At 49.6% G+C, this 21,785-nt stretch overlaps 1 protein-coding gene across 4 annotated transcripts in view; it reads right to left on the bottom strand.

The window, feature by feature from the left end:
* The window catches only part of ARHGEF19 (Rho guanine nucleotide exchange factor 19), a 63,797-nt gene that overhangs the window by 31,454 nt on the left and 10,558 nt on the right, over window positions 1-21,785 (bottom strand). For all 4 annotated transcript variants that reach the window (XM_029578663.1, XM_029578662.1, XM_029578661.1 and 1 more), the window contains 3 exons: window positions 8,835-9,459; window positions 4,298-4,645; window positions 1,631-1,715 (listed from right to left, as the gene is read on the bottom strand). In XM_029578663.1, the coding sequence (XP_029434523.1) occupies window positions 1,631-1,715; window positions 4,298-4,645; window positions 8,835-9,429 (1,028 nt within the window). In that variant the 5' untranslated portion in view covers window positions 9,430-9,459. The remainder of the gene's footprint in view (window positions 1-1,630; window positions 1,716-4,297; window positions 4,646-8,834; window positions 9,460-21,785) is intronic.

Consider the following 21,785-nt stretch of genomic DNA (forward strand, 5'->3'; position numbering starts at 1 on the left):
CCCCCCAGACATTTCAGATGAATCCTGACTTTCTCTCCCAATACATTTTGGGACTTGTAGTACAGATTTCAAAGGGGAGGGACTACAAAACCCACAATGCACTGGGAAGGAAGTTGAAAACCCAGCAGCAGCTGAAAGCCCCTTCCAAAAGGAGTCGTTTGGCAGCTCTGGATACTTTCAATGGTTTGACTGTAAAACTTATTAGCATAAATAAGTTAAATTGTTACTACTGTAAAATGCATTTATTAACTGAGATTTTAAACTACCGTACTGTTATTGTAATGTTCTTTAACTTTTCCTTTAAATACAAAATCTTGCTCTGATTTTTTTTTTTTTTTACCACTAGCATCTTTAGTTTAACTAAAATAAAGCTGGCATTAGCTCCCAGCAAGTGTGATATGAATATTAATTACTTACCACGTCTCTCTCCCCCACACAAAGGATCTAACCTGGGCAAATACATTCTCCCTCCCTCCCTCCCCCCCACCACACAGTCTGACCTGGTCCGGTACCCTCACTCCCCCCAAACTACGATGGCCCTAACGTGGAGATGCAGAGGATACAGGGATGTGCCCTTGGCCTTCCTTCCTCCTCTCCTCCCTGGCAATCAGATCGGTGGCACTGACAGCGGTGACAGCAGGTAAGCACACACTCCCAGTCTCAGCGGCACCTGCTCACCGTGGGCCCTGCCCTGCTGGCCTGTCAGGACACTGCCCATGGTGCTGGGAGTGGGGCGACAGAGGGGAACCTGGGGAGATGGAGAAGGAAAGAGATGAACTTAAGGGAGAGAGGACTCCGAGGGCAGGGGGGAGATGAAGGAGATGGATTTAAGGGGGGTGGAGAGATAGATGGGGGGGGGGAGTAGGGGAAAGCAGGAATAACTTAGAGAGGGCGAGATAGAAAGGGGAGAGGTTAGAAGAAAAGAAACTTCTGGAGGGGAGATGGAGAGGAGAGAGGGGGGCAAGAAATAAGGGGATGAGGATGCACCGCACCAGCTACACCCGCAACCCTTTTCAGATTGTAGATTGGCTCATGCGTGTCAGGAATTACATTTATTTGCTCGCAGCCAGACTGAAAACCCAGACAATTGGGTGCCATGCTCTTGTTTCAGCAGAGCGCAGGACGATTTCTTCAATAAAGAATGGACTTGTCCTGTATGCGGCAGGACACTGGCCACCTGGGCTGGTGCACTCTCTCTCATTCCCAGTCCAACATGGACCCCCGGGGCCTTATCTATGCGCACACTCCCTTCCTTCCACCCCCCCCAGCCCCTCGGGTGTATCTCCCTTCCTCTCACTCAGGGCCTTACCCCTGTCCCTCGCACACCGTTTATCCCAGGCTGGTACACGCTCCCTCCCACGGGGTCTTTGTGCCCGTACACCACCTGTCTCTTTCACAGTCTGTCCCGGGCCCTCCCCCCTCCGTGCCGTCTTCCTGGTAACAGGTGCTTTGTTCCTCTCCCATTCACTATCTACGCGAGAAAAGCCGAGTGAATCGGCCCAGGGCTATGAGAAGTACAGTCACCTTCAGATGATGGTCTTACCTACGCGCACGCACACACACGGTCTCTCACCCGCAATCTTACCGGCGAGAGGGTATCCTCGCTGGTTATCTCATGCACGGTCTTTACCTGTGACATGTACCCTCTCCAGCAGTCTGCAGGGGGACACTTTCACCTCCGGCACTGCTCCAGCTCTGCTGCCTTCTGTTCCTGCCTGCAAAGACAGAAATCAGTCTAAACCGTCACCGGCTGGAGGGCCTGCTCATTTTCATGGCTTCTTTCTGAAGTCCACAGCCGTAGGGGCATTCTAAATGTGGAAAGTTTCCATCCATGCATTAACACCCGGTCTGAAACCGGCCTCTGTGTGCTCCGGGGCTAATTCCAGTCCTGGAGGCAAACAAGCAGTCCAACCACAATGAATATGCAGGAGATAAGAGTTCTGTAGAGGGGTTTCTCCCTAGGAGATGCATGAGGGAAATGCCATGTTCCTGGGGACCAGTGACCCTTAGGCCCAATCCTCTCAAAGCCTCAATGAGTCACTAGGGGGAGTCCTGAGGTGTGAAGAGATGTCTAGGAGGAGGCAGGAAGAGGCTGTGCTAGGCCTTGGGGCAGACAGGTGCTCTCTTCTGCAAGGGCTGACTCGCAGGGGACTTGTTCTGGATACGCCAGCCATCTCTGGAGGGAACTTTGTGGACAATGGAAAAACTCTCTACAAAGTCTTCTGCGGCTGAAGAGTTAAAGACGTTTGAAGAATGTCAAGGGATTCCTGTAACTTTCTGAGTATTGCTTAGGATGCTTAAGGAGCTGGATTAGTCGGTTTCTTGCAGTAATGTCTGCATTTCTTTTTTTAACTACTGAGATTTTTGTATTTTCTCTAATATAAGCTATTTTTCTGTTTGGAACACAACATTTTGGTGTGGACTATTTATTTCTGAGAGCGATTCCCTTTGTGGATCCTACAGGCCTATTACGGAATCCTCTAGCCTCCAACCCTGCAACGAGTGGGTCGGAGCTCAGCAGCGTCTGGAAGTGTGACCTCCTTGGAAAAAAGGGGGAGGGTTTACATTTCATACATTGGAGACCAGTGTATGTAAATCTCTCTCATGCATATTCATTGTGGATATTCTTAAAACTGGGACAGGTTTGGGAAGCCGTGCCATAGATGCCATAGTTCAGTCTGTCCAGATGACATGGAGCAAGTTTACCTAGGTCAACCTGCATAGGTTAATCCAGTCCTGGTTTTACTCCATTGCATGCATACAAATGTAGTCTGTCTTTTTTTTTTTTTTTTTTTAAGGAAAACCAGAACCACATGCATGCATGCAATGGAGCAAAACCAGGACTAGGCCAGCTCGTTTGGGTTTATTTGGATGAAGTGGCAACCCCAAGCCAATCAGTACTCCTAGTATTCACATGGTAAGGCTGCTAAAATAAAAGACTTGCTCAGAGGGCAGGCTCAAATTTAGGAATATGTAAAATAACTGGTGCCTCTGGCATCAAATTCTGTTAGGTGCCGGAGCCTTGGCCCTGCTGCTGAGCTCTCATCGGGGCCTACCTCCCAGCAGCGTTGTCCTGATCCTGTATGACAGCGGCAGCAGCCTAAAGGAAATTCAGCACAGAACCTGTGGCCGCAGGCTGAAGGCCTTGCATCTTGCATGGGTCTCCGTGCATCTCGCATGGGTCTCCGTGCATCTCGCATGGGTCTCCGTGCTGCCGCCATTGTGCAGGATCAGGACAATGCCGCTTTAGGTAAGTGGCTGGGACTTGGACCCCTCCTCCCCACCATATCTCAAGAGAAGGGGAGGGGTTGGCATCTACGGATGCCGGCAATGCAAATGCGGCCCTGTCAGAGGGTTTAGTCTCAAGCAGGGCTCCGAACAGAACTATTTCAGAACCGTACGGTTTTCCGTGGGCAAGCACGCAATACAGCCACACAAGTGGCGACGTCAGCCTCCGGCATCGAATTCAGACATGCTCTCCTTATATGGCTCAGAAAGTTCTCGAAGTCTTTACTGAGCATGTGTGGGCATTCCCGCCCAACCGTCACCTCTCACAACGTCCCCAGTTTCTCATCGTCCGCTGATGGGTATCGCTCTCTCTCTCACATTGAAATGTCAACAAGGAAAGATGAAATTCCATTTAAGCTCTGCGAGAAATGTCATCGAAAGATGTCTACTCGGGATACCCACCCATCCTAAAATCCATCATTCTTAAGGAAAACCATTAACGATGCTTTCCGCAAACTCTTCTTGGAAGCAAAGTCTCCAGAAAGGAAGAAACACTACTTTGGCATCCACAGTTTGGGAGTCCCACTTGTGTGATTGTATTGCGTGTTTGTCCACGGAGAAAACAGGGTTTCTTACCTGCAACAGGTGTTCTAAGTGGACGGCTATGCAAACAGCCTCACAATCTCTTCCACCTCCCCGGAAAGTGCAGAAAAAAAAAAGAGAGAAAAAGTAAAAGCTTTTGGACTAAACTGTGGACTTTGTGAGAGGCGACAGTTGGGCGGGAATGCCCACACATGCTCAGTAAAGACTTCGAGAACTTTCTGAGCCATATAAGGAGAGCATGCCTGAATTCGATGCCGGAGGCTGACATCACCACTTGTGGGGTTTGTCTGCGGTGCTGTCCACGGAGAACACCTCTTACAGGTAAGAAACCCTGACTGAGCTGCTTGAGCAGCACCTTTTCAGTGGGCCTCTGTGCGCATGCGCTGAGCTGGCTGGATGACCACATTCTCACAAGCGGTCAGGACTGTGGGCACGTACGTCACCGGGCTAGTGGGAAATGGCTCACCTTCCTGGTCGGCACCTGCGCTCTTGTCTTTTACCGGGACCCTGGTGGAAAGGGACTTGCCCAGCTTTAGGGAGAAGTTCGCTCTGCGCTGAGACAGCTGCAGTTTGCTGATGAGCTCCGAGGCAGAGAAGCGCCTTCGTTCCTGCTCCGAGCCCTTTGCAAGCTGGCTCCTCCCTGGCGCGGGAGACAGAGGGAGGTCGAGGTTCAGCGGGAGGGGTTCCGGTGATGGCGTCGGCTCCGGAGGCTCCGCCCAAGCCGGCGAGAAAACAGAATCGTCATCCTGCAAGCTGGAGCTACTGGAGAGCCCATCGCCGAGGCTCTCTGGGGAGTACACCCGAATTTTTCTCCCTGAAGGGCAGGAGAAGTTTTTTAGTCATTATATTAGAGAACAACAAATCAACACAGTGAAGAGGCACTTCTGTGTACTTCTCAGCTCCCCATTTAAAATCTCCCAAATAGGGGTTGCAGATTTACCTAGGCCAACCCAAAGGGACTAATCCGGGTCTGATTTTTCCTCACTGCATGCAAGGAGATGTAACCCTGCTTTTCTTACTGAAATCAGAACTCCGGGCATGCGGTGGTTAAAGTCAGGAGGCAAATCAGACTCTCTGAGCTGGCCAGGTGAGGAGGGCCAGCTAAACAGCAACAGGGTTTTTCTCCAGAAGCTTAAAAATCCACCACTGCAGAATTGTGAATTTTCATCCACGTGCACTGTGGCATTTCTAGTCCTCATTTCTCCATTTTAAATCAGCATCACAGATACAATATTTCTATTGTGCTACTAGATGTATACAGCGCTGTACAAAAGACAGTTCCTGCTACCTAGAGTTCACAATCTAGACAAGGCAAACATACAGGCTTTCCCTCTGTGCTTATTCCATGCCTTCTTGAATTCTCATTACTGTCTTTGCCTTCACCACCTCCGTGGGAGGCCATTCCAGGGAAGAAATATTTTCAAATGTTGTTCCCAGTTCTGCTCTTGTTTTAGAATTTTATTTCCAGTGGAAAATATTTGCTTCTGCATTATGGGGCAATTTATATAGACTCTACGTTTTGGGACCCAGTCCGTGGGTACTTTTACCTGCAGACAGTAGCCCAGTTTAAAAGTAAAATGTAGACATTTGCTTTTGCTTTGACACTTGTCACGCGGCTGCAAAGTCCGAGCAGACTTTTGCATGTGCATTTTTCACGGAAGATAAACCTGCACAAAGGTGAAAATGAATCTATGTGCATGACTTTTCCTCCTTCAACCCACTCATGCTCTCTGCATTAAACGTGACTTCATGTCTTTGGGAGAGAGGGTGGAGCGGGTAGGTGCACAGTGGGTATTCTCCCCCATCCTTCCGGGCAGGGATAGCTTTGAATATTGGGCCCATGACTGACAGAGGTTTCCAAAAGTAAACAAATCTGTGAATGCATGAATTGGAGGTTCAATTCAGTTCATAGACTTGTGTTGGCAAACATCTTCAGCTGAGTCTTTAAACCGTATTGCTCAATCACAGGGCAGAGCTGCCACTATTAGTACCAAGTACAGGTATATAAACAGCTGGCCTGCAATCACAAGATCAAAACTGTCTGGGCCAAGGAGGCTGTGGCAATGAACCTCAGATTCTCCATGTATGCATTGGTCTTTCTTGAGTTCCCATGCAGGTCATCTTAGGTCTTATGGTTTAGTGTATATATATATTAATATATATAGCAAAAAAAAAAAAAAAAAGTTACTGGCGCTTCCTTAATTTTTAGGTAGATATAGAAAATGCTACTAAAATATGTAATATACCCAATCCCCCTACTACCAGACTTTTACATGAATCTTTTATTTGGTTCTGCTACAAAATGTATACTTTTAAAACAGACATTATAATGCCCACCTCCTTCTTTTAAACCATACAGACACACTGTATACATACAAACACACTACACTAAAGCCCACACCATCAAACATCCAACTAAGAGGCAAACCATCAAGTTTCGCTTTGTTAATAGGTTTGTAAAATATCACATGTCTGAAAAAGGAGTTCTGATTGGCTGACTAGTTAAACCTGTGGCTACAACGAAGCTGGGTTATCCGTGAGAATCATTGTCCACCCCTGCCACTTGGAAATATATTTTAATCCAGTCCCTAGAGAAGGATCAGAGTACCTGAAGCAAGATGGACGTGGCATGATTAATAAAAATCCGCTGGAAAGCGGAAAAGCATCACATTTAAAGGTAAATGACTGGACATTTTCCAGTGTGATGGTTTTAAAAGAAGGGAATCTTTTGGTGCAATATATGGAGTTCCCCTGAAGAAGCCTATTACAAGGCGAAACTTAGGTGAAATCTTGGCGACAGTGATGTCCAAGGGGACCGGGGGGGCAGGCCGGAGTGAATCACAGCAGCGGTGGGCAGGGGCTGAAGGAGGGCAGGCTGGAGTAAATGGCGGTGGTGCTGGCGGCACTCAACCAAGCCCTGCCACGGCAGCACCGCCAGCCTCCCGCGCTCCTCAGCGAGCGCCCTGCGCGCCTGCATGGTCACCACTGCTGCTCCAATCCTGCCCGGTTTCACTGGCTGAGCAGAGGAGAATCCTAGTGAAGGCACCCCCAGTGCCCACAAGGTGGCGCTCTCTATGGCCTCGGGGCACTGGTTGGCACTTGGCCTCCCCGAACCCGCTGCTTGGCCGGTGCCCCCATAGCCCAGCACCTGGGGACTTTGGTGGCCCCTCTACGCGCCAATACCCCCCCCCCCCCTCGGTATGCCACCGGCTGTCCTAAATCTGGTTAGCCAAAATCAGATAGCAATGCCCTCTCCTCTAGCTCCCGACTTCATCTCACCTGGAAGCTTACACCAAATCCCTTCCAGCCGCTGGGATGGCGGTGACGCCCAGCGCTGCTCTTACTAGCATCCTGCTTGTATTCCGAAGGCAACGCCGGACGCTCCCCAGTCCCAGCGGCTGGAAGGCACCTGCCAATGTGGAGAGAGTTATTTATTCACCACTTGGCTTCATCATCACCCACTTCTTTGGGATATGAAATTCACCCAAAGTGGTCTGCAGCACGCCGGAACGGCAGGCGTTACCACCAGAGGCCACTGCGGCTTCACAACAGCAATTTAGAATAGCAGCAAAAATCCCACTACGACTTGGGCCATAACAAGGTGCACCTTAGGACTAACTTTCCATAGACCAACAGACACGGGCTAATGCCAACCCAGCAGAAACGCTGGTGACTAATTCACGGCATCGTAGCCAGACACGAGTTTGCAGCAGCGCGTTTAAGGCCTTTGAGGCGAGGCCGGGAATTTCTCGGAGTCGCCTTACCATCTTAAGAGTTCCAGGCTGGGCATTAAAGGCTTTTATTTGGCTATGGAAATGGGAGCGGGCGCTCTGCCGAGAAGGAGCCGCAGCGGGCCGGGTGCTGCTCCCCTGAAGGGTGCTGGGAGGAAGGTCGGCAGAGGAGGGGGCACTGCTGTCTAATTTTGGCTAACCAGGGAAGGGAACAGGGAGAAGGTAAGCGGACCAAGACTATTTCTAATTTTAAGTTTTCTTGGAGGGATCTGAGGGTGGGGGCTCAACCTGGCAGGGTCCATTTTTCAGACATTGTGGTGAGTGGCAGAGAATTGGGCTGCTAGGTCCACATGGTACTTTTAAAAAAAAATAAATCAATATTGCCACTTAACCAGCTCTATGGAGCGCATTCCGAGATAACTTTAGACCTGCTCCTGGAGCCTGCTAGAGTTAACCAAAAAAAAAAATTATTCAGCTAACTTGGCAGCCAGAAAACGTATCCCCACTCTGGAATGCTCCTGAAACACCCATTACTTATTTGGTTACATTTAACCAAACAAATGACTTAATTCAGCTAAAATTTAGGCAGATAAGTCCCAATGATACTGAAAAGCTGGCATTTAACCCGATAACTTGTAAGTTATCAGGCTAAATGCCTTTGAATATTGGCTTCAATAACTATAGATCAAATCACACAAGGTTAATTCAAAACAATGAAGGGAATGAAATGGCTCCCCTATGAGGAAAAACTAAAGAGGTTAGGGCTGTCCAGCTTGGAGAAGAGATGACTGGGGGAGGGTGGGGTATATAATAGAGGTCTATAAAATCTTGAGAGGACTAGAATGGGTAAATGTGGATCAGTCATTTATTCTTTCAGATAATACACGGACTAGAAGGCTCACCATAAAGTTAGCAAGTAGCACATTTAAAACAAATTGGAAAAAATTATTTGTCGTTCAATGCACAATTAAGCTCTGGAATTCATTGCCGGAGCATGTGGTTAAGCAGTTAGCGTAGTTGGGTTTAAAATGACTTCGGACAAGTTCCTGGAGGACAAGTCCATAAACTGCTATTAACCAAGCTGACTTAGGGAATAGCCGCTACTTATTACCAGCGTTAGTAGCATGGGATTTATTTAATGTTTGAGATCCTGCCAGGTACTTGTAACCTGAATTGGCCATTGTTGATAACAGAATGCTGGGCTGGATGGACCCTCGGTCTGACCCAGTACGGCAGTTTCATATGTAATGGACTTATAGCATGAATACTCACATGTGGACTTCTCACGGTCTGACCCTTGAGATGCTCGTCTCTGTAGCCTTGGACTCCAGGGGTTAAACAGAAGGTCACTGAGGGATGAGTCACTGTGAGAGGAAGGTGAGAAGCTGGAGGAGCTGAAGGAGGCCTTATGGGGCCAGCTGTCTGCTTTCCCAATCACCTGCCGTCCTTGTGGAGCAGAGAGCACCCCGGCCTCATGAGGCAGACCTGGATCTTCCAAACCAGGGCAGCCTGTGTCCCCCTGGCAGTCTGCGGGTCTGCCTACGGGTGGCCTGGCTGTGCAGTTCTTACGGTTAAGTGGGCCCTGCTCCTGAACCAGCTGTGAGCTCCCCGGGGTGCCTGCGCCGCTGGCCATGGTGCTGAAGGGGCTGCCTTTATCCGGGGCATGCTGGGAGTCCCTGCAGTCAGGCCGCGCTCCAAAGGACAAACTCTCCTGCGTGTACACAGCGATGTGGGGCCTGCTGCTGAGGCTGGTGCCTTCCGGTGCCTCGGATTTGCCTACGCCAGGAGTTCGCCTCTGCCCACTCTCTCGACCAAATGCAAGGACGTTCAGGAATGGCTGGAGATCAGGGAGGGGTTGATATTCCATAACCAGAGAAAGACAGGCCTGGAATCACACCTGCAAAACAGAAGATGGAAATTACTCCTGCTGCATCTTTTACCCTCAGAACTCCTGTTTCCCCAACATCTCCACTGCTCACTCCCAGGATTTCGCCTGACTCCCATAGTAGCCAGTTCTTCCCATCCATATCCCATGGAGGTGCACGAGCCTTTGGTGTGCAGGCACAGCCATGCCCGCTACCAATAAGGATTATGTGGTCCATATCCAAAGGGATTTATCCGGTTAATTTGGCACTTGGCTGAATTTTTAAATGCCCAGCTGTTTCCGCCGCACCCGATTTAGGTGGCTAAGTCATTGGTCAGCGAACAACTGAGCTGGATTAAATCGGGGGTGGTCTGGGAGGAGCAAATTTATCTGGGTGGCTTCCCCCGGTAACATCCGGCTGTTACCCAGCTTAACTTTAGGACTCAGTCCGAGCAGCCCTAAAATTATCTGGGTACATGTATTTATTTATTTATTTATTTGGTTTATATTCCGCCTCTCAGACACTTCAGCCTGAATTACATTCAGGATCTGTAGGTATTCCCGGAGGGCTCGCAATCTAAGTCTATACCTGAGGCAATGGAGGGTGAAGATCACAAGGAGCAGCAGCAATATCCAGATAACTTTAACCTCAGCTGGATATATTCAAAATATATCTGGCTGAGTACAAAAAAAAGATTCCGGTCCAATAGATCTGAACCTCAACCCCTAAAATCAGTAAAAATGATGTCAGGCAAGGTGCCTAATCGTGCCCCCTCCAAAAGAATTAAAATAACTTGTGGGCCATAGGAGGCCGAGGAGCCTCTCCCCTCCCCGATTTTGAAACCATTCAGGCTCCAGGCCCCAGCAACCACCCACCCGGGATGCCTCCAGGGCTGCCGGGAACGAGGTGCATTCTTACCGGTCCCTGCGGCATCCAGCACTGCTTTGATAGTAATGCTGGTAAGGTATGGCCAATCTATTCAGGAAGGGAGGAGGCGTGGCGTGTTATATATACACACACATAATGCCGACTTTTCAATACCACTGGAACTTATCTGGCTTATATATATATATATATATATATATATATATATATAAAACCTCTCAGTGTATTCGATCAGGACTCTATGAACATCGCTCTTCCCTATGATTAGAGAGAGAACGCGCCTCTTGTGAAACATACATGCAACGATCTGTGTTATTGAAGTGCCTTATCCCTCTCCCCGGGGAGGAAACTTCTCTCGCTATCTAACGCAACGCGAACAGAAGCGGAGCTGCGATCCCTTTTTTGGTTTAAATGTGAGCATTGGATGGGCTGCCTTTCTTTAACCTCTCTTAGTTTCTGTCCTTTGACGGGCTTATTCCTTGCATCTCAGGGGTTTCAGCACCATCACCTGGGCGGAGCCTGTTTAGCTTTGATTGACAGCTCTGATCATGTGATCTCCCGCTGGTGCCCATCACAGCCCCTGTTTGGAATTATTTAAATTGCTTTGTGTCACCCTTCAGTACAAGCTGTCAGAGGCTTGGTATATTTTGGGCTTTTTGCAGTGTCTGTTCGCAGCCTTACATCCCTCGGTGTGACTGTTGTGTTTCTGTCTTTCATAACAGGCGATCATCCCCGTTTAGATAAATTGTTTTTGGAGCTTCGGTAAGCTGTAATGATTCCCTATATCCTTTTGAGATTATGCATCTAGATTTTCTGTATCCCTAATGCCCTTACAGTGTCCCCTGTAATAGTTTTTTAAATTTTATTTTCTTATAAACGGACATAAGGTCCCTCCCGAGGCAGTTTCCATGAAACACGGTCCATGTATGGGGACTGTTCAGGTGCACGAAAGCTTGATTGTCTTCTAATGCATCTCAAAGCAAAGGAATATATACACAGTACACAGAGAACAGACTCTAACCCCCTCACCCCCCACCCGTGACAAGGAGTGCCTGCCTACAGCGGGCTTATTCCACCAATGTTCCCTTGGGCAAGTCACTCCGCTATCTATTGCCCCAGGTGCCAACTCGTGGGTGGGAGCTGGTGATGTGGAGTTTCTTTGAGCTGCTGTGGTAGATTCCTGCCCATGAGAGGGCTTACAAACTAAGGGCCTCGTTTGCTGAGCATTTTTTCCCCATGGACACAGAATGGGAGAAAAGGCTTAGTAAATCAGGAACAACGGAGGGCAGAGTGACTTGTCCAGGGTCCCAAGGGAGCATCAGCGGGAGAAGTGCCCTGTAGCCAGGCACAGGTGGGCTTGGGTGCAAGTTCTCTGTTTAAGGGACAGAGGGTTGGATTATCAGGAAGCTGTGAAAGGGGTGGGCAGAGAACTGGAATAGCTAGAAATAAACTCAACAGAATACTTTGCCATTTGGCACCTTAATCTTTCTCCAAATAAGATTAACAATTCTCTTTTCTTTTCAAGCAAGGAAATTATCTGCAATTAAGGGATTTGCTAATGGGATCTGGATGCAGTTGAAATGTAGGCAAAAAAAAATCAAGGAAAGTACAGAGTCAAGTTTACTTTCAGAGAATTTAACAGTTAAGCAGACTTATGGTTTCCTGTAGCTTCAAAGGCAAAAACGGCACCAAAACAGTTGACGGATAAATGCCACCAGGGTAGCCTTCTCCACCCATTCTGCTTACCAACTGCAGCATCACAGAAACCTGCTCAGTATCTGGGCCTGTCTTCGGAAATGGTACAGAATTACAGGCATTGCAGCCTCAGCCTGAACCAGGAGGAGGCGCTGTAGGGAATGGAGCAGCAGTGCTGGCTGTGGGGGGAGCTCACGGCTCCTGCTGTCTGTCTCTCCCAGCAGGAGGTGCTATAGGGAATGGAGTGGGAGTGCTGGCTGTGGGGGGAGCTCACGGCTCCTGCTGTCTCAGTCTCTCCCAGCAGGAGGTGCTGTAGGGAATGGAGCAGGAGTGCTGGCTGTGGGGAGAGCTCACGGCGCCTGCTGTCTCAGTCTCTCCCAGCAGGAGGCGCTGTAGGGAATGGAGCGGCAGTGCTGGCTGTGGGGGGAGCTCACGGCTCCTGCTGTCTCAGTCTCTCCCAGCAGGAGGCGCTGTAGGGAATGGAGCAGGAGTGCTGGCTGTGGGGAGAGCTCACGGCGCCTGCTGTCTCAGTCTCTCCCAGCAGGAGGCGCTGTAGGGAATGGAGCAGGAGTGCTGGCTGTGGGGAGAGCTCACGGCGCCTGCTGTCTCAGTCTCTCCCAGCAGGAGGCGCTGTAGGGAATGGAGCAGCAGTGCTGGCTGTGAAGGGAACTCACGGCGCCTGCTGTCTCAGTCTCTCCCAGCAGGAGGTGCTGTAGGGAATGGAGCGGCAGTGCTGGCTGTGAGGGGAGCTCACGGCTCCTGCTGTCTCAGTCTCTCCCAGCAGGAGGCGCTGTAGGGAATGGAGCAGGAGTGCTGGCTGTGGGGAGAGCTCACGGCGCCTGCTGTCTCAGTCTCTCCCAGCAGGAGGCGCTGTAGGGAATGGAGCAGCAGTGCTGGCTGTGAGGGGAGCTCACGGCTCCTGCTGTCTCAGTCTCTCCCAGCAGGAGGCGCTGTAGGGAATGGAGCAGCAGTGCTGGCTGTGGGGGGAGCTCACGGCTCCTGCTGTCTCAGTCTCTCCCAGCAGGAGGCGCTGTAGGGAATGAAGCGGCAGTGCTGGCTGTGGGGGGAGCTCACGGCTCCTGCTGTCTCAGTCTCTCCCAGCAGGAGGCGCTGTAGGGAATGGAGCGGCAGTGCTGGCTGTGAGGGGAGCTCACGGCTCCTGCTGTCTCAGTCTCTCCCAGCAGGAGGCGCTGTAGGGAATGGAGTGGGAGTGCTGGCTGTGGGGGGAGCTCACGGCGCCTGCTGTCTCAGTCTCTCCCAGCAGGAGGCGCTGTAGGGAATGGAGCGGCAGTGCTGGCTGTGAGGGGAGCTCACGGCTCCTGCTGTCTCAGTCTCTCCCAGCAGGAGGCGCTGTAGGGAATGGAGCAGGAGTGCTGGCTGTGGGGGGAGCTCACGGCTCCTGCTGTCTCAGTCTCTCCCAGCAGGAGGCGCTGTAGGGAATGGAGCAGCAGTGCTGGCTGTGGGGAGAGCTCACGGCGCCTGCTGTCTCAGTCTCTCCCAGCAGGAGGCGCTGTAGGGAATGGAGCAGGAGTGCTGGCTGTGGGGAGAGCTCACGGCTCCTGCTGTCTCAGTCTCTCCCAGCAGGAGGCGCTGTAGGGAATGGAGCGGCAGTGCTGGCTGTGGGGGGAGCTCACGGCTCCTGCTGTCTCAGTCTCTCCCAGCAGGAGGCGCTGTAGGGAATGGAGCGGCAGTGCTGGCTGTGGGGGGAGCTCACGGCGCCTGCTGTCTCAGTCTCTCCCAGCAGGAGGCGCTGTAGGGAATGGAGCGGCAGTGCTGGCTGTGGGGGGAGCTCACGGCGCCTGCTGTCTCAGTCTCTCCCAGCAGGAGGCGCTGTAGGGAATGGAGCGGCAGTGCTGGCTGTGGGGGGAGCTCACGGCTCCTGCTGTCTCAGTCTCTCCCAGCAGGAGGCGCTGTAGGGAATGGAGCAGCAGTGCTGGCTGTGGGGGGAGCTCACGGCTCCTGCTGTCTGTCTCTCCCAGCAGGAGGTGCTATAGGGAATGGAGTGGGAGTGCTGGCTGTGGGGGGAGCTCACGGCTCCTGCTGTCTCAGTCTCTCCCAGCAGGAGGCGCTGTAGGGAATGGAGCAGCAGTGCTGGCTGTGGGGAGAGCTCACGGCGCCTGCTGTCTCAGTCTCTCCCAGCAGGAGGCGCTGTAGGGAATGGAGCGGCAGTGCTGGCTGTGGGGGGAGCTCACGGCGCCTGCTGTCTCAGTCTCTCCCAGCAGGAGGCGCTGTAGGGAATGGAGCAGCAGTGCTGGCTGTGAGGGGAGCTCACGGCTCCTGCTGTCTCAGTCTCTCCCAGCAGGAGGCGCTGTAGGGAATGCATGGCTCAGGAGTGCTGGCTGTGAGGCCTGGTGGAACAGCCAGGTTTTTAGCATTTTTCTGAATTTAGTAGGGCATGACTCCAGACGGAGGTGAGAGGACAGTGCATTCTATTGGGTTGGACCGGCAATTGATAGAGCATGGTCCCTGGCCTTTCCAGATTAACTCTGATACAAGCTACACACACACTACAGTTTTTTGTAAATAGTTTCTTTCCAACCCCTTCTTGCTCCGCTATGCTTCGGGCTCTCTGTTAGAGCCCCTCTAATCCTTGTTTGCTGGTTGTCCACCCCCCTCCCCTGTTCTCTGTATTTTCCACCTTCTATTATAATGTAAACTGATATGATGTTTATTTTAATGTCGGTATAAAAAAAACTGTTAAATAAATAAATATAAATAAATAAATAAATTTGTATTTTTTTTAGCTATATTAGTAACAGGAGGAAGTGAAGGGAGGGAATATGTAGAGGCTGAGGAGGAAAATGTAGAACTGCTTAACCAGTATTTCTATTCAGAGTTCACCGAGGAAGGACTTGGAATAGGACTGCAAATAACTGCCATAAATAAAAGATAGGAGGGTAGACCGCAATCAATTTTCAGAAGACTGTGCTCACGAGGAGCTAGCAAAACTAAAAAGGTAGATGAGGCAGTGAGGCCAGATGGGATACATCCAAGATATTAAGAGAAGCAGCTCTGCTGTCTCAATTTTTAATGCTTCTTTAGAGTTGGGGACTGGAGACAGGAAGAGGCGGTTCCTCTTCACAAAAGTGGAAGTGAGGAGGAGCCTTGAGAATGCCGGGCCTGTTAGTCTGACCTCGGTGGCGAGTAAATTAATGGAATTGCTGCTCAAAGAACGGATAGTATAGGAACCCAATGGAGTACAAGAGCTGAGGCACCATGGTTTTATCACAGGGGGGTCTTCTTAGATGAAGCTAATCAATATTTTGAGTGGGTGACCCAGCAAGGCCTTTGACCCAGTTCTGCAAGGGCGACTTATAACAAAAAATGAGCACCCTAGGTAAGGGCCCCTAAAGTGACTGCCCGTGTCAGAAACTGGCGGAGCGGGAGGTGACAAAGAGCAGTGATAAACAGAGCTTGCACAGAGGAAAGGGATCCTGCAGGGATTGGCCTGCAGTCCAGTTCTCTTCAACATTTTCGTCAGCGATATTGTGGAGGAGCTATCGGGAAAGGTTTGCCTTTTTGCCAATGATCCCAAAATCTGCAACAGGGTGGACCACCCTGGAAGGTGTAGAAAACATGAGGAAGGATCTAGTGAAGCCTGAGGAATGGTCTAGATTTTGGCAGCAAAAATTAAATATTAAAAAATACAAGGTTATGCTTTGAAGTTGCAAAAATCCAATGGAGTAGTACATTATAGAGGGTGACGTTCTCCTGTGCACAAAAGAAGGACAAGATCTCGGGGTGATTGTATCTGATGATCTTAAAAAGGTGGCCAAATAGGCAGACAAGATGATGGCAAAAGCCAGAAGGATGCTTGGGTGCATATAGCAGGAAAAAGGAGGTGATGTCGCCTCTGTATAGGTCTCTGGTGATACCTTATTTGGAGTACTGTATGCATTTCTGGTGACCACTCCTTCAAAAAGGATATAAACCAAATATTTTTTGTTATGATACTGTAAACCGTCCAGCATGTAGCTCCGATACAGGTGGTATATAAGAACCTGTAAATAAATAAATAAATAAATAAATAAATAAAATGTCAGTCCAGGGGGCAGCTACTAAATGGTTAACAGTCTCCATCATAAAGCATATGAGGAGAAGACTTAAAGATCTAAACATGTATACCCTAGAGGAAAGGAGGGAAAGAGAAAATATGATACTGACATTTAAATACCTCTAAGGAATATACACAGGATGTGGGTCTGTGTCAACAGAAAGGAGGATCTGGGTGAAAAGGATAGGCTCAGGAGTAATTTAAGGAAATATTTCTTTACAGAAAGGGTGGTGAATGCATGGAATAGCCTCCCTGTGGAAGTGGTGGTGATGAGAGCCATATCAAATTCAAAATAACATGGGACAAGTACTGAGTATCTCTGCGGGATAGGAAACAACTATAGAGATGAGCAAGAAATATGGATGGGCAGACTAGATGGGCCATATGGCTTTTATCTGCTGTCATGTTCTACATTTCTATGAATGATTTGGATGCTGTCTCAAAGATCTTGGATGGCCTGCATTCACTGAGATAATATTAGAGTCTATTGGGCATCTCATGTGGAGATGTGCCAAGGGTGTGACATGAATAGTTGATGCTATAAAGCTCAATATCCTCACCACGTGCCATGCTAGTTGTCTTGAAAGATGGCTAACAGGATGGTCCAGTAAGCTGCCGCCACTGCTATAGATGCCATCAAGCGTGGCAAGCTCCAATGAAGATGTTGCTGAGAGCAGAATTCTCCCATGAAGATGCCACCATGACCCGGGCCCTCCTTCGCGCGCATTGAGTCTTTAAGGGGCCGTAGCAGGAAAGTTCCTGCGGCGTCCTAGGACGACGTCAGTGGTACCTCCCTATATAAGGCTGCTTCGGACACCTCTCAGAAGCTTCAACAATGGGTTTCCTGCATCCTTGCAGTGCATGTTGCTCCTGCATTCCTGAGTCCTGCCTGTTTCCTGTGTTTCTGGTTCCTGTTGCTTCTTGCCTCATCCAACCGTCCTTGTCCAGCCTTGCCTCATCCAATCTGGTCTTGTTCACCCTTGTCTCCTCACTCCAGTGTCTGTAGCCTTCGTCCATCTTTGGCTTGGTTTCTGGACCAGACCTATAGCTTTGGACCTGGCCATGTTTGCCTGTCGTGTGGACCTGACTTCTGGCTTTGGACCCGACCATGCTTGTCTGCCGCCTACCCTGATCTTGGCCTGCCCTCAGCTCCTCCGGTCTGCTGCCTGTTCTGACCCCAACATATGCTCTGACTCTTGCTCATCTGACCGCCCTAGGGACCCACCTAAGCCCTTCCAATTACCAGAACCCAAGGGCTCAACCTGTGGGGAAGGCGGCTGGTATAGGTAAAGCCCCAGCTTGCCTCGCTACAGGGCGTGTTAGCCAGCTGTCAGCATAGGCCTCATAGGTTTGCCTACGAGGCAGAGTCAACTATGCTACAGCAACAAGGGCTCACTTCCAGGTACTGTCATGAATGGCGGCTCTTTCAGCTCTATCATCTCTCCCCCCCCCCCCCCCTTAGCTCTCTCCTGTACTCCACCCCTCTTTCTCCTCCATATGACCCTGCTACTGGCTCTTGGGGCCATCCCATCATCAGAAAATCCACTCTGGGTCAATGGACAAGTGGATTTTTGAAACCACGCCCGTCACGAAGATTTACACGTTTCATCAATATTTCCTAAACTAGGAAGGAGGAAAGTTGCTGATGAGACACAGTCATTGGCAGGAAGATTTCAGGAAAGACCCGAATGGCCATAAGGACATTACTACAGGCTGCAGAATATCGCTAACATTCCAGGTCAATAGACCTTTGTTAGTCTGCAGCAAGACAATGCAGACATTGTGGATTAATGGTACAATTTAGTAACAGGAATGTGGAAAACAAGTTTAAGTTTATCCCAGTAACTGAAATGAGAGTCACAGAGCTACAGAAAAGGGACTTTCCGGAGATATTCCAGCCTGAGGTAAGAGTAGATGTATCCTGGATAAATGCTCCTCTGTGGGCAGAATGGAGGTCTTAATGGAGCATGTGATGGCTCTTTTTTTGGCACACTTTACTGAATATTTTTTTGACCACTTGAATATCTACTTTGATGACAGTTGCTACTTGGTAAACCCCAAATATGAAGATATTCAACCCCAGTTGATCTTGAGCAAAAACGGGGATTTGTGAGTCCTACAATTTTTAATTCTCCAGTGGTGTAACGTGAACTCTTCTATTATTATTTAGGCCGGTCTTCCCAAACCTGTCGTGGGGACCCCACAGTCACTCCAATTTTCAGAATATCCACACTGAATATGAATGAAGTAAATCTGCATATGCTAGATGGCTCCTCCCCGTAAAGTACGCACATTTTTTTCATGCACATTGACTGTGGATATTATGAAAACCTGACTGGCTATGGGGTCCCCCAGGACAGGTTTTGGGGGGTGGTAACGTATACAGGCCCGGTCAGCCCACATATACTGACACATTCTCCTACTTTTGCCTATTTGTGTGCAGACGGCCGATGACAGGGAAATAAAATAACATACTTGGATTTAAAAATCAGATGGTTCGCGCACCCTTTCACTCCCCCAGCCTAAATATGTTCCTAGAAGCAGATGCTTTTAACCTGGCTCAAAAGCATGCATGCTATTGGATTTTCAAAGCATTGCTCATGCAACAAATGGCCACATATGTGTGTATGTGGGCCTCGCCCTAGCAATGCTAATTTGAAGAAGCCGGAAAAGAGGCAGGTCATGGGCATTCCAGGGGTGGGTCCAAGAGTGACACCCGTAATGAAAGTTTACACAGAGGGGCTCTGTATACAGTCAGTCTAACACTCTCTAGATAGGTACCACTCTAGAGGGGCTCTTTGAATTGGGGTGGGTGCCGTTACAGAAACATTCAGGAGGTATTCGTAGTAAAAATGACACCAGTAAAGAGTTGAAAAGGTGCAGATTTGAACACTGCAGCTAGCACTGCAGTGTACAAATCAACTCCTCTTCTTAGACTTTTCCACACTCAGAAGAGCTATAATTCTTTACTGATGTCAATTTTACTACGAATGCATCCGTAACCACACCCCCCCCCCTAACCCACCCCGATTCAAAGTGCCCCTCTACTGGTACCTATATAGAGCGTGTCAAACTGACCCTATACAGAGTCTCTCCCCCTCCCCCGTGCAAGATGCGTGTGTGAAGAGACCGTACAGCACGCGTGAAGCTTATAAAATGAGAAACAGTTTTGCTCATGCGATTATGGGCGCTCGCGTGTTCCCTTTAAAATTGACCCGAAAGGAAGCCCACACACACGCTTTGAATCTAGCAGAGCAAGCCAATTCTCAGTTAATCCCTTTTACCCAGGTAAAGAGCCGTGAGAGCAGTCCCCCAACTCTGGGGAGGCAGGAGGGAAGGGGTTAAACAGTAACATGTATAAACAGATAGAGCATGAAGCAGCTGCAAGTCACATTTTTTAAGTGCCTCCCAACACTTTTTTTTTTTTTTTAAAGCATTAGCAGGGAAATACAATTCCAAGCCCTCTGGCAGCCACTGTAAAAAGGAAAGAAACACCAGCAATAGAGAGAGAAAAAAGAGACAGGAAAATCTTCACTAAGCCTGATGATGACTGAAGTCATTATCCGATGTGGCAGCCAAAGACAGCCTGCCAGTCCGAGCTCCACGGGCTGCTGATTTCTCCTTTAAAAGCCTCCTAAAAAGGTCACTGGCCGTGCAGTTTGTGCCTTGCAGGCAGGAAGGTTAGCGTTGTCTCACCCCCCCGCCGAGGGCAGTGCCTTTGCCGATCTGCTTGCTCCACACCTTCATGCCCCTGATCCCAGTGCATGCTCGCACCTTTCTCCGCAGGAGCCGTCCAGTACCAACAGCAGGCTGGGCAGCGTTTCATAGTTCTCAAGAGTAAGGTTGTGTTTACAGGAAGGAGGAAAGACCTTAATTGCCCATCGAAATGATTTGGTATCAGGACATATTCTCAGAGGAAGAAAGCTGGAAAATATTTAGGTGGTTTTTTTTTGGCTGAATAGGAGGGAAGAGCATTGAAAAAAAAAAAAGAAAAGAACTGCCATAATGGGTTAGAACAATCAAGCCTGGCATGCTGTCCCCGACAGGGGCCATTCCGAATCATTTTGAAGAATTACCCAACAAATCCTAACGGAGAGAGATCTGTTACCCGCTGCTCGCTAAGAAGGCGCGAGCCCCAAGTCTGTCTGTTAATGGGGTTTCTCCTCCAGAAACTCATCCAAGCCTTTTTAATCCCATCTATACTACTGGTCTTGATAACCTCCCCCGGCAACAGGTTCCACAGTTTAATTCTGCCTCGGACTGAAAAAAATCACTTTCTTAAATCTGCTTAAAATCTGCTAGCAATTGGTTTCAATGGAGCAAATAAAAACGTCCTCATTAACCCACGTCACTCATGAAGTCAGAAACCTCTTATCAGGTCCCTTTCGGTCGTAAGAACAAGCCCGGCATCTTGTCGCCAACAGGGTCCAGTCCGGCAGATTCCAACAGGAATCCGTAATGCTCCCTCCCAGGAGAAAAGCAATGGGGAATGTCCTCTCCTTTCTTCAAGCTCATCTTACCCTACTAGCCTTGACTCTATTCTCCGACAACTTCTGCGGCTTAAACTGCGTGAGAAGTGAAAAAGATAATGTTTTCTTAAATTTGTGGTAAATCCGCTCCCAGCTAGTTTCACGACTTAAATTACCGTTCCCCCCCCCCTAGCTACCGCTTCCGAAACCACACGGCTTTACAAATCTCTCTCACATCTCCTCTCCAAGCCGGAGAGCCTTAATCTGTCAAGACTTTCTTCGTAAGGGAGCTCTTGTGTCACCCTTAGCGATTTTTGGGGCCCTTCCTTGTGCCTTTCTTCCGGTTCCGCTGCATCATTTTCCGAGAGGCCGGTGCATGGCGAATTCGCAAACCTTTAATTGGTTTACTTTCCATTTGGCTAAGCGGCCCATGCTAACTAAATGAGAGACTTGGTGTTATAGGAAGCATTGCAATGTGTCGTTTAGTTACTGGGTAGCAGGTGGGTAAACATCCTTAATGTTTGTGGAGGCAGACACAGCCGAGCAAAGCCAGCAATGACGTCAGGTAGAGCAGGCTTCCGCCATGCATCTATGGGATGTCAGGTTACAGGCGGAGGCTGCAGAGGGCAGTGCTGGCGGAGCTCCCCAGACCCTGCCAGGCGAAGAAGAGACAGGGCTGGCAGGATCCCGGGGTCTCTCCAGCTGAAAAGGAGAATCGGTGCTGGATGATAAAGTGGGGAGGGGGGGGGGGAGGAAGCACGGAAAGGGGTGAAGAAGGGGAGAGAAAGAGCTGTGGTGGTGCTCCTGGTTATTTCTCTCTCTCCCCGGCTCAATTCACTGTGTACTCAGCTTAAGAAAAAGCTTACCAGCCACCACAGATTAACAATTATGGGCACTAGAATAGCGAGGGGGCAATACTGAGGTGCTTTGGCAGAGCATGAAGGGTCTTGGTACTGGAATAGCAGGGGGTATTGTGGGGCAGGAGTGAGATGCATCGGCAGAACCGCGCGTGCCTGTCCCAGCCCCGGACTACACGAACACTAAAATTCACCCCAAATCCACAACGCAGCACCACATTAAAACTACGAGCTGGGTAGAGCGGTGCAATCCCATATCATACGTGAAGTCCCAGACATTTCCATCACATGTTCTGCAGCTGCTGGACAAAATGGAAGGGTCGTTACCCATCCCGTTCCTGGCAAGCAACGCACCAAACTGGAAAAAAAAAAAATCAAACAAACCAGCAGCCTGTGCA

This window comes from Rhinatrema bivittatum, chromosome 15 (assembly GCF_901001135.1).
Source record: "Rhinatrema bivittatum chromosome 15, aRhiBiv1.1, whole genome shotgun sequence".
Lineage (NCBI taxonomy): Eukaryota > Metazoa > Chordata > Amphibia > Gymnophiona > Rhinatrematidae > Rhinatrema > Rhinatrema bivittatum.